At 49.6% G+C, this 11,942-nt stretch overlaps 1 protein-coding gene across 1 annotated transcript in view; it reads left to right on the top strand.

Moving 5' to 3' along the window:
* Nucleotides 1–9,560, top strand: part of cdh8 (cadherin 8) — a gene marked incomplete at both ends in the record, with an annotated part of 79,829 nt that extends 70,269 nt beyond the window's left edge. Inside the window, 5 exons of the mRNA XM_079736448.1 lie at nucleotides 1,931–2,067; nucleotides 5,043–5,164; nucleotides 6,177–6,294; nucleotides 8,658–8,909; nucleotides 9,067–9,560. Of these exons, the coding sequence (XP_079592574.1) occupies nucleotides 1,931–2,067; nucleotides 5,043–5,164; nucleotides 6,177–6,294; nucleotides 8,658–8,909; nucleotides 9,067–9,560 (1,123 nt within the window). The remainder of the gene's footprint in view (nucleotides 1–1,930; nucleotides 2,068–5,042; nucleotides 5,165–6,176; nucleotides 6,295–8,657; nucleotides 8,910–9,066) is intronic.
* Nucleotides 9,561–11,942: the final 2,382 nt, after the last annotated feature.

The raw sequence follows: 11,942 nt of genomic DNA, 5'->3' as shown, positions 1-11,942 counted from the left end.
GTCAGTATTGTGTGTGTGTGTGTGTGTGTGTGTGTGTGAATGTGTGTGAATGTGTGTATCTGTGTGTGTGTGTTTGTGTGTGTCTGGGTGTGTGTGTGTGTGTGTGTGTGTGTGTGTGTTGGGGGGGCCACCACGCACATTGCAACATGAAAGGAGGATTTCACAGTTTCGAGCAGTATCTGAAAATTCACTTTTATGTCGATTCCGATTTCATCCCCCGAGCTGCCAGAAGTTTCCTGGTTGCATGACTCGCTCTGCACTCGCACATCCGTAAGACTCGCTCTGCACGCACACATCTGTAAGACTCGCAGTGCACTCACACATCTGTAAGACTCGCTCTGCACTCACACATCTGTAAGACTCGCTTTGCACTCACACATCTGTAAGACTCGCTCTGCAATCACACATCTGTAAGACTCGCTCTGCACTCACACATCTGTAAAACCCGCTCTGCACTCTCACATCTGTAACACCCCTTGCCCACTGCATCTGTCCATTGACGGATCTCATTGACTTTGCATGGGGCGATCCCGAAATGCGTTGTGGGTCCGTCCGTTCCGTCGGCTCCGTCTCTTGCGTTCAGAAGTTGAGAAAATTTTAACTTTTCAGGCTGCAACGGATCCATAAGCCAATGAGATCGTGGCTCCGTTGGCAAATACCACTCCCCCATCCGTCAGACACACCTTCCATCGTCCGTTGACGGACGGATGCAGTGGGCAAGCTGCGTAAGACTCGCTCTGCACTCACACATCTGTAAGACTCGCTCTGCACGCACACATCTGTAAGACTCGCTCTGCACGCACACATCTGTAAGACTCGCTCTGCACTCACACATCTGTAAGACTCGCTCTGCACGCACACATCTGTAAGACTCGCTCTGCACTCACACATCTGTAAGACTCGCTCTGCACGCACACATCTGTAAGACTCGCTCTGCACACACACATCTGTAAGGCGGCGCTTTGTGTTTGGCCGCGGGCAGGGGTGGACACCGGGGGCAACCTGGTTCTGGATCAGTCCACATAGTTCACCTGGTTATGGTCAGTCCACCCTGTACTGCCTGGTTATGGATCAGTCCACCCTGTACTGCCAAGTAATGGATCAGTCCACCCTGTACTGACAGGTAATGGTTCAGTCCACCATGTACTGCCTTGTTATGGATCAGTCCACAGTGTACTTCCTGGTTATGGATCCATCCAGGCTTTAGATGGTCGATAGGTCGGTCCAGCACCTCCTTCCCTAACAGGAACACCTCCGACCCTAACAGGAAGCACCTCCTTCCCTGAACCCACCTCCTACCCTAACAGGAAGCACCACTTACCCTAAACCCGCCTCCTACCCTAACAGGAACACCTCCTACCCTAACAGGAAGCACCTCCTACCCTAACAGGAACACCTCCTACCATAACAGGAACACCTCCTACCCTGAATCTGCCTCCTACACTAACAGGAACACCTCCTACCCTAACAGGGTAGGAGCGGTGTTCCCGGGGGAGGTCCCGGGGGAGCCTCTGTGAGGTTCTGCTCTGATGTAGTGGGGTGTCAAAGACGAGTCGTAACTCAGGGGCCTCTTAGGACCGCCTGCTGCTACAGGAGCATCTCTAATAACTCCAGGACGGCTGTTGACTTCAAGCTGAAAGAAAGGTCCACTAATGCACACGCTCCTCTTGATTAATAAGACCACATTAGCCGCAACACCCCAGGGAGTGCACAAGGACTTTTGCTGGAGTGTTCTGGTTTTAACGGCATGTGTAAAGTTGTAGTTTTTTCCAGTCTTCAGTCAGTTTTGCATGAAGGTACTTCATTGACCTTGTTTTGTCTTCTGGTTCGGGTCCCTTATCGACCTTGTTCAGGCTTCTCGTTCATCATTGCCCTTGTTTGGTCTTCTGGTTCTGGTTCATCATTGCCCTTGTTTCTTCTTCTGGTTCAGGTACTTCATTGATCGACACACAGACCTGGAGAGGCAGTTCAACATCAACGTGGACGACGGAAAGATCACCCTGGCCAAGGCGCTGGACAGAGAGACGGACATGTGGCACAACATCACAGTGACCGCCACCGAAGTCAGTGAGTAACTTTATTTCCACCCACGTCAGGAATCCCGTCCACCAAGGTTCCAGCAGGTCTCCTGTGATTGGCCGTTCCTTGATGTGCAGGATGGTAACCAGAGGGGTCTGCGTCTTGACGGAACAATCTGTTGACGTTCGTTTAAATGAACAAAGCCAGTGGCCGATCCTCCTGCTACATTAGCCCTCGCTATTATGTCCTGCCTACTAATTGCTCAAAGACTGGGGCGCAAACAATTTGCATTAGAATTCGCAGGGGCATTAAATATGTTCATTTGCTGAGTTTTGATTGAATTAAACAGCTCAGTAGTCAATTTGTGGAAGTGCAAGAACATTAAAACCTATCAAGTAAAGCGTTTTAAAGACACGCTCCGTGGTGGATTGCTCTAACGCCAGCATCCATTACAGATTAAAGAACATCTGCAAACAGCAGAACTCCCTCACTCTGTACGGCAGGCGGAGCCTCGCCAGCCCTGAGAAAGGCTCTATTTGCATACAGATTGTTTTGGGGGGGCTGCATGTTGTGATAAAAGTTAATGTACCCTTAAAAGCTATCTGAATAGGAAATTGACATTGCTAGTTGTAACTTTCTTTCGTTATCTTTGCTCTGGTCTCACTTTCTGTCCCCCCCCCACCTCTCTCTAACTATCGCTGCCATTTCTTAATCAAAGAAAACACAAGCTAATTGTCTAAATGCAAGCAGAACATAATAATCCCATCACTGCGTTCCTACAACACTGCAGGTCTGCTTATTTAGTGTCTGCTGCTCCAGATGGGAGTCGAGTAGGTGTTGAGTAAGAGTCTAGTATGAGTCTAGTAGTAGTCAAGCAGGAGCCTAGTAGGAGTCTAGTAGGAGTGGAGCAGGAGTCTAGTAGGAGTCTAGTAGGAGTCTAGTAGGAGTCTAGTAGGAGTCTAGTAGGAGTCTAGTAGGAGTCTAGTAGTAGTCTAGTAGGAGTCTAGTAGGAGTGGAGTAGGAGTCGGGTAGGAGTCGGGTAGGAGTCTAGTGGTATGTAGGTGTGGGTGGGTGTGGGTTTGGGAGTGGTCGTGTGCGAGTGTAGGTGGGTGTCAATGTAGGTCGGTGTGGGTGGGTGTAGGTGGTGGTGGGTGTAGGTGGGTGTCGGTGTAGGTGGGTGTAGGTGGGTGTGGGTCGGTGTCGGTGTAGGTGGGTGTAGGTGGGTGTGGGTGGGTGTAGGTGGGTGTGGGTGTAGGTGGGTGTGGGTGGGAGTGGTTGGGTGGGTGTGGGTGGGTGTAGGTGGGTGTCGGTGTAGGTGGGTGTAGGTGGGTGTGGGTGGGTGTCAGTGTAGGTGGGTGTAGGTGGGTGTGGGTGGGTGTGGGTGGGTGTGGGTGGGTGTGGGTGGGTGGGTGTGGGTGGGTGGGTGTGGGTGGGTGGGTGTAGGTGGGTGTGGGTGTAGGTGGGTGGGTGTAGGTGGGTGTGGGTGTAGGTGGTGGTGGGTGTAGGTGGGTGTGGGTGGGTGTGGGTGTAGGTGGGTGTAGGTGTAGGTGGGTGTGGGTTCTGTGGCGTGTAAAAGGGAATAGATGTGTTTCCAGTTATATCTACCATTTGCCACCAAACGCTGCGTTCTACCGCCTCGCACCAGCTGCTGCAGATGGAAAAAAATCACTTTGGCAGGCGGCTTTAACTATCTCTCTCTCTCCCTCTTTCTATCTCTCTCTCCAGCTCGCTCTCTCTCTCCCTCTGTCTTTCTCTTCCTCTCTCTCTCTCTCTCTCTCTGTCTCTCTCTCTCTCCCTACCGCTCTCTCTTACACTTAGATTCAAACAAGCACTCAAACAAACTCACACACACACACACACACACACACACACACACACACACACACACACACACACACACACACACACACACACACACACACACACACACACACACACACACACACCTCCCCCCTACTCTATCTGTCCATCACTGTCCATCCTCCAGTCCATGTTTTTACTCCACTCTTCTCTCCCCTCTTAGCCAGCGGTCGCCCGCGTCCACCTATGGACAGCTATTTTTAGGGGGGGGGGGGGGGGGGGGGGACACTAAAGTTAGACAGTCCAAAGTTAGCCACAGCTCACTAGCATGGCTTGCTGCTAAAACGTGTTTATCATTGGTTGGAACATAATATCCCCTAATTCCGTTTTAAAACTTCTTACTTTCAAAAGAAAACCAGAGTGTAAAAAGCATTAGCCTGCTCCTGCCGATGGAATTTCAACCTTGTAATTCCTCAAATGGAGTGGCTAATGGCGAGCCTATTTATGTGTGAGAAACACTTTGGATGTTACGTTGCCTCAATAAAAACAAGGCAGGAGTGGGGAGTGGCGGGGGGCAAATAATAGATAATAGCGGGGAAAGTTGGCGTTTGCTGCGCTGCCTAACAAACACAACGGTTTTACAGGCCCGTCGCAAAGGAGCTGCCAATTACCGCTGATGAATAATTCCAATCAAAACCTAATCTAATTAAGCCGCAATTTTATTGTCTTTTTTGGACTTCAGCTGCCATGGACTCATTAATATGCGCTGTGTCGCCCTCATGTTTTAAACATTAAAGTGTACAGGGGATTTCAAAACCACTTTAAATGTCGCACACTCACTCTGTTGCCCCAAAACGCTGTTTTGCATCGTTGATAATCGCTCCGACCGACTGACTTATCATCTGTCCTCCCATTAGCAAACGAGCAATAATAACACAATTAGTGGGAAAGAAATACACCGTGTGTTCTATTTACACTTTGGGGATCACAACTTACCCTCTCTGTCTGCCTGTCTGCCTGCCTATACCTGTCTGTCTGTCTGACTGACTGCTGGTGTGTCTGCCTGTCTGCCTGCCCTTTACCTGTCTGTCTGACGGTCTGCCGTGTGTCTGCCTGTCTGTCTGCCTATACCTGTCTGTCTGACTGACTCCCTCTCTGTCTGCCTGTCTGCCAGCCCTTTGTCTGTCTGTCTGACGGTCTGGCGTATGTCTTGCGTTCCCCAGGAAACCACAGCCAGATCTCAAGGGCGGTCGTGGCCATCAGAGTAATGGACGTCAACGACAACGCCCCTGAGTTCGCCACCGAGTACGAGGCCTTCCTGTGTGAGAACGGAAAGCCTGGGCAGGTGAGGAGAAAAGAGAGGCCATCCATCAAACCTGGCTGCCCTGCTCTCTCTATCTCTACCTCTCTCTCTCTGTCTAGCTATCTCCACCTCTCTCTCTCTCGCTCTACCTCTCTCTCTCAAACTCTCTCTCTCTCTCTCTCTCTCGCTCTCTCTCTATCTTCCTCTCTCTCTCTCTCTGTCTAGCTCTATCTATCTCTACCTCTCTCTCAACCTCTCTCTCTACCTTTCTCTCTGTCTATCTCTCTCTACCGCTCTCTCTGTCTACCTCTCTCTCTCTCTACCCCTCTCTCTCTCTACCTCTCTCTGTCTCGCTCTCTCCTCCCCCATAATGGTTGGATGGGCTGAATGATAGCCTATTTATTTCTCTGTGAAACTATGGAGGAGGGTACCAGTCCTTTCTTCTCATGCAGCATCCCTCCCTCCCTGGACAGGGTGTGTGTGAATGAGATGGTGGGCCGGGGAGGGGGAGGGGGGTAGGGAGCAAGTGGTCAGCATCGATCACAGGAGATCATAATTTAGGAATGCCTTTCATGTCCTCCTCCAGATGGCCCAATGCTTCCTCCACAGCCAAAAACCCTCGACAAGTACTAAGCATCCTCCTTCTTATCCATCGACCCTGTTGGAGCTGGTCCGGGCGCCTCTTCCTGAATGGAGCCCAGACAAAGGAGAGATAAATAAATAAAGGAAGGGCTCCTGGAGGGCCTGCATTCTAATTTCAAATCAATCATAAAGACATAGATCACGATAAGGCCCCTGATGACAGGCCCTCAGATACGCGGGCCCCGGGCCACGGGCCTGAGTGCCAGATGAGACAGGCCTACATTGATTAGAATCTCAAACTCTGGGAGTGAATGGGGGCCATATATCACCTGCGACCGGCCGATGATACAGCAGACAGTGTGTAGAAGCAGAGGAATAAGAGTAATGAACGGGTGGTGTGATGGCTGCAGGTGGCCTCCTCATCCTCCTCCTCCTCTTCTCCTCTCTCATCTCATCCTCTTCTCCACCGCAGGTGATCCAGACCATCAGCGCTGTGGACAGAGACGACCCCATCCAGGGCCACTACTTCGACTACCGCCTGGTCCCAGAGATGCTCAACAACCCCAACTTCACCATCAAGAATAACCAAGGTGAGGAACAAAAGGAAAGGGGGATTTGATTGCAGGTTGGTGGCACACTGCAAAGTGCGGCTAATATCCCCTCTCTCTCTCTCTCTCTCTCTCTCTCTCTCTCTCTCTCCCTCCCTCCCTCTCCCTCTCCCTCTCTCTCTCATGTTGTGGTTCTTTCTCGCCCTCCCGAGGGGTGTTAGCCGTACTGGAGATGAAATGTGGCGGAACAGTGTAAGCATGCAGTAAGCAGATGTGAAATTGTCTGGACACCGGCGTTTCTTTACTCCCCAGTGCGTTTGGCGGCAGGCTAAATGAAAAGGATCCCAATGACTTTCCTCCCGTCTTCTACTGCTCTGTGACGGCTGACTTCCTGCGAGCTCTTCTGCCACGGCAGATGGCTCTGAATTTATTTGCTAAATACTCAGATTGCGTGTTTGCGGACGTTCTCTACCCACACAGTCTTCTCCCAATACCGGAGACGTATTGAGGGAATGTAATAAAGCGAATGGTGCTTTAGGCTCCATCCTGTTTCACCATAATTAAATAGAGAGGTACGTGCAGCAAAAAGTGTTTAGTTGGTCTTATTAAAACACGTCACGGTTTGAATGCTTAGCCTTCTCTACCAATACATCCGTACAAAGTGTGAATTCATTTCTTGAACATATTCCGTTGTTTCCAGTCTTGTAAACCTCACAGATATGATTTGATTTAGAATCTAATCATTCAAACCGTGAACTCACTACGAAGATTGCAAGATTAAAGAATATTATACATATAGGAATGGTCAATTGTGTGCTGTTTAGACATCAGGGTCTGTTAGATATCTATTGTTGAACTAATTGATTCATTTATTTGCATAGTATCCAAGACTATAAGCTCTCTGCAGCAGCAAGGAGGGCATGTAGACGTTGGGTCCAACAGTAGGACAGCATTTCTATTTGTAAAAAAAATGATACATAACTAATACCAGCTTGCCCACTGCATCTTTCCGTCGAAGGATGACGGAAGGCGTGTGTAACGGATGGGGGAGTGGTATTTGCCGACGGAGCCACGACCTGATTGGCTGACGGATCCATTGCAGCCTTAAAAGTTAAAATTTTCTCAACTTCTGAACGCAAGAGACGGAGCCGACGGAACGGACGGACCCACAATGCATTTCGGGATCGCCCCATGCAAAGTCAATGAGATCCGTCAACGGACGGATACAGTGGGCAAGGGGGGTGAGACTAGGTGTGTAGTGTATGTACACTAGGTGTGAAGAGTATGAGCATGCTAATGTGTAGTGTATGTTAGTGTGTAGCGTTTGTAAGCGTATGTACACTAGGTGTGTAGCGTATGTTAGTGTATGTACACTAGGTGTGTAGCGTATGTTAGTGTGTAGCGTTTGTTAGCGTATGTACACTAGGTGTGTAGCGTATGTTAGTGTGTAGTGTATGTTAGTGTGTATGTAAGTCTATGTACACTAGGTGTGTAGCGTATGTTAGTGTGTAGCGTTTGTTAGCGTATGTACACTAGGTGTGTAGCGTATGTTAGTGTGTAGTGTATGTTAGTGTGTATGTTAGTCTATGTACACTAGGTGTGTAGCGTATGTTAGTGTGTAGCGTTTGTTAGCGTATGTACACTAGGTGTGTAGCGTTTGTAAGTATGTAGTGTATGTTAGTGTGTAGTGTATGTTAGTCTATGTACAATAGGTGTGGAGCGTATGTTAGAGTGTAGAATATGTGCACTATGTGTGTAGCGTATGTGCCCTAGGTGTGTAGCGCATGTTAGAGTGTAGAATATGTACACTATGTGTGTAGCGTATGTGCACTAGGTGTGTAGCGTATGTGCACTAGGTGTGTAGCGTATGTAAATGTCGAGGCCTCCCACTCAGCGTCTGAAGGACTTCCACGGAGGCGTACGAAGACGCCGGTGATGTGTTTACGTTCCCCCCCTGCTGGAGATCAGTGGAGAAGAGTCTGAGGCCGGGGGGGGGGGGGGGGCTGGTAATGAGAACAGTGTGGAGAAGAGCATTTAATGAGGAGAAGACTTCACAGAAGGGCCTTCAGAGGAGCAGCTGGCTCCTCCGTGGGCGACATGTGCCACGCGCCGCCCCCCCCCCCCCCCCCCCCCAGCCCTCCAGGGAGCGCTCAAACCCCCTGGTGGTCTGCAGCCACCGTCAACGCACCCCCGGCTCCATGATGAAACACCCAGGACCCATCTGACATCAGGTTGAGGTTATTTCGGTAGATTGTTTGGTTCTCAAACTCTCAAAATAACTCAAACTGCTGTCGGAACGTTTCAAAACACATGTATTCGTGTTTGACCAAATAAATCTCTCCTATTATTGTCATAGATTGTCCTCAATGAGGACAATCAATGACATGGACCTTCCTCGCCAACAGACAACTCCATCAGCGTCCTGGCCAAGCATGACACCTTCCGACGGCAGAAGCAGGAGATGTACTACCTGCCCATCATCGTGACGGACAACGGCCATCCCCCCCTGAGCAGCACCAACACCCTGACCATCCGCGTGTGCGGCTGCAGCAAGGAGGGCATCGTGCAGTCCTGCAACGTGGAGGCCTACGTCCTGCCCATCGGTCTTAGCATGGGCGCCCTCATCGCCATCCTGGCCTGCATCATCCTGCTGCTAGGTGAGCCTGAGCTCCGGGTCCCATGTGACGCACTGCTGGAGTCAAAGCAAATGACGGTTTCATGAGCTTCCTCCCTGTCTCCTCCCTCCTCTCTCCTCCCCCCCCTCCCCCCTTCCCCCTCCTCCCTCCTCCTCCCTTCCCCCCCTCCCCCCTCCAGTCATCGTGGTACTGTTCGTGACGCTGCGGCGGCACAAGCATGAGCCGCTGATCATCAAGGACGAGGAGGACGTGCGGGAGAACATCATCCGCTACGACGACGAGGGCGGTGGCGAGGAGGACACGGAGGCCTTCGACATCGCCACGCTGCAGAACCCCGACGGCGTCAACGGCTTCCTTCCGCGCAAGGACATCAAGCCCGACCTGCAATTCATGCCGCGCGCCGGGCAGCACAACGGGCCCAACGGCGTGGACGTGGACGAATTCATCAACGTCCGGCTGCACGAGGCCGACAATGACCCCACGGCGCCGCCCTACGACTCCATCCAAATCTACGGCTACGAGGGCCGAGGCTCCGGGGCTGGCTCGCTCAGCTCGCTGGAGACGGCGTCATCCGACTCGGACCAGAACTATGACTACCTCAGGGAGTGGGGGCCGCGCTTCAGGAGACTGGGGGAGCTGTACTCGGTGGGCGAGAGCGACAGAGAGACTTGACGCGCTGGTTCAGAGGACAAAGGGAGAAGAGACCCTTTGGATTGGGTCTGTCCACATGTGAGTTGAACATGGTGGGGGTGGGGAGGGGGGCTTTTAGTAGGAGTGGTTTTAAAACAAAATACAAAAAACAAACCCAGATCATCTCATGAGGGCCATCTTTTTATAATCTTCTTAGAATGGGTAGCAAACATCACGACACATCCAGCGCATCGTAGTTGTGGAGCCAAACTTAACCAGTGTCTTTATTAGGAGATCTATGATTCTTGTGGAGTGTAACTTAGAATCTGTTGTGGAGTGTCTAGCAGTATTTTGGGTGTTTGTTATTTCCTGTGACTCCCCGGAGAGCACAGATCCTTTGATTGCTGTTGATTGCCCCCCCCCCCCCCCATCGCCCCCTACCATCGGCAGAACAAGGGGCATGCTGGGACTGCAGTATTTCTCTTCTTGGTTTTGTTGGATACCTGCTCAGACACCATGCTCCACGGACAAGTGGACGGCTGGGGCCACAGGCACTGGGCTCCTGGGGCCAGCGGCACTGGGCTTTGGGGTCCACAGGCGCTGGGCTCTGGGGGCCCTGAGCTCTCCATTCCTGGGGACCCCCAGCCCTCTTGGGACCCCCGGCCCTCTTGGGGCCCTGGGCTCTCGGCTCCTGGGGGCCCCCGGCCTTCTGGGGGCTCTCGGTTCCTGGGGCCCCTTTGGTTGGAGGAAAGAGGAACACTGTAAAGCAATACATTGGCCTACATTACAATGATGAATGTACGTATGATTTGAAAACAAGCGATACGACAAACTGCTACAGATATTGGCTTTAATGTGAATTTGTTTTCATTTGATATTCTCTGACGGTCTCGTTTATAAACTGTGGAAGCCCAAGAAAGGCTTTATATAACTCTTTGTAAGTACAGGCTGCAGGTTTGTACATGCACCAGTTATAGAAAGGCTTTATATAACTCTTTGTAAGTACTGCTCCAGGTTTGGGTGGCAAAGTGTTAACTAGCCGATAAAAGATGAAGCAAAGACAAAAAAAATAAAAGAGAAATGTAGAAACTTTGAGGCCTTCTTTTTACAGAAGCAAACACTTATTACAATTGTAATCAAATGTTTTTGACAACAAATGTGTTGGTTCTTCATAATTGTTCTGAGTTTTTGTATATCTGTTCTTTTTTGCTGTGCAGAATCTATGGAAGTGGGTATTCTTAGATGATTACGATGAGCTGTTCTCAACCTACTCAAACACTGTTGAATAAGCTCTGAACAGTGTGAGATGGGCACTGCAGTGGATAACATATCTTAGACGTAGGAAACGAGCGAGCTGCTGCAATAAAATAGATGATCGACTCAAATTGGTTTGCAGCAATGATTTTTTGTGAGGGACACATTCTCATTAAGTGTCCGATATATGCCATTTATATCTGCAGTGATCAAACCAGTGACCACCTGAGCACAACAGCTGGAACCAAGACCCAATGTCAAACAATCCCATTAATGATACAATCCGGTCTAATCAACACTTTGTTCTTTACTTCTAACTAAAACTCACAGACGTCGTGGGTTTGCATTAGTAGCAGAGGAAGTGGGATCAGGTACAGACCATGTGCTGGTTGTGGTTCCACGGTGCGACCTGTATGTAATAGAGGACAGGAAAACGCTTGCATTGTACATAGTTACTGCTGACGTCATCCGCTTTCCATGAGGTGGTAGGTTTGTCTCTGCACGTTAGCTCTTGCACACGATGAGAATCTTAAGAGACACTCAAGCCGCGTGCGTATACGATTTGTACCGATTCAGTATTATGGCAGTTCTCAGTAGACTAAACCGTGCTTCAAATTAGTCCTGTGTGCAGATCATAATTTTCTACTGTGCTTTAAGGCTTATAAATGTGTATGTTTGATTATTTACTCCCTATACTGTAATCTAAGATACCCTGTATTGTTTCCTACTTTGTGAAATATATTTTTATAAATATCACTGAATGAGTGTGGTTTTGTCCTAGATAAGAGATGCCTGCGCAGATGAAGTCAATCAGATTGAAAAAAGATTGAATTGTGCTTCATCTTTTGACGTTTTTGGTTCAATGTGCATTTCAAATGAGGTAGTCCTAATTAAATCAGGCAGCGTGTTCGATTTTGTATTTCCATTTCAACAAATGCAAAATGCAAAAGTAAAGTATGTGTTCCACTGCCGTCCTGAACCGCGCAAAACAAGGAGCAGAGAGGTGCAGATGAACATGAAGTGATGTCAGCTCTTATCCATCCTTCCAGGTCTTTGATCCACTCAGCTCCGACCAGCAATAAGCCGCCTCTATTTGTCAGAAGATATTCGTTTTTAAGGACAAACTTTATTGATTTCACATTATGAATTTTGGATTATGATTATGACTTT

This window comes from Pollachius pollachius (assembly GCF_949987615.1).
Source record: "Pollachius pollachius genome assembly, chromosome: 5".
In the NCBI taxonomy this organism is placed as follows: domain Eukaryota; kingdom Metazoa; phylum Chordata; class Actinopteri; order Gadiformes; family Gadidae; genus Pollachius; species Pollachius pollachius.
The sequence above is the reverse complement of the archived record's forward strand: the minus strand, read 5'-3'. Positions and strand labels throughout refer to the sequence as shown.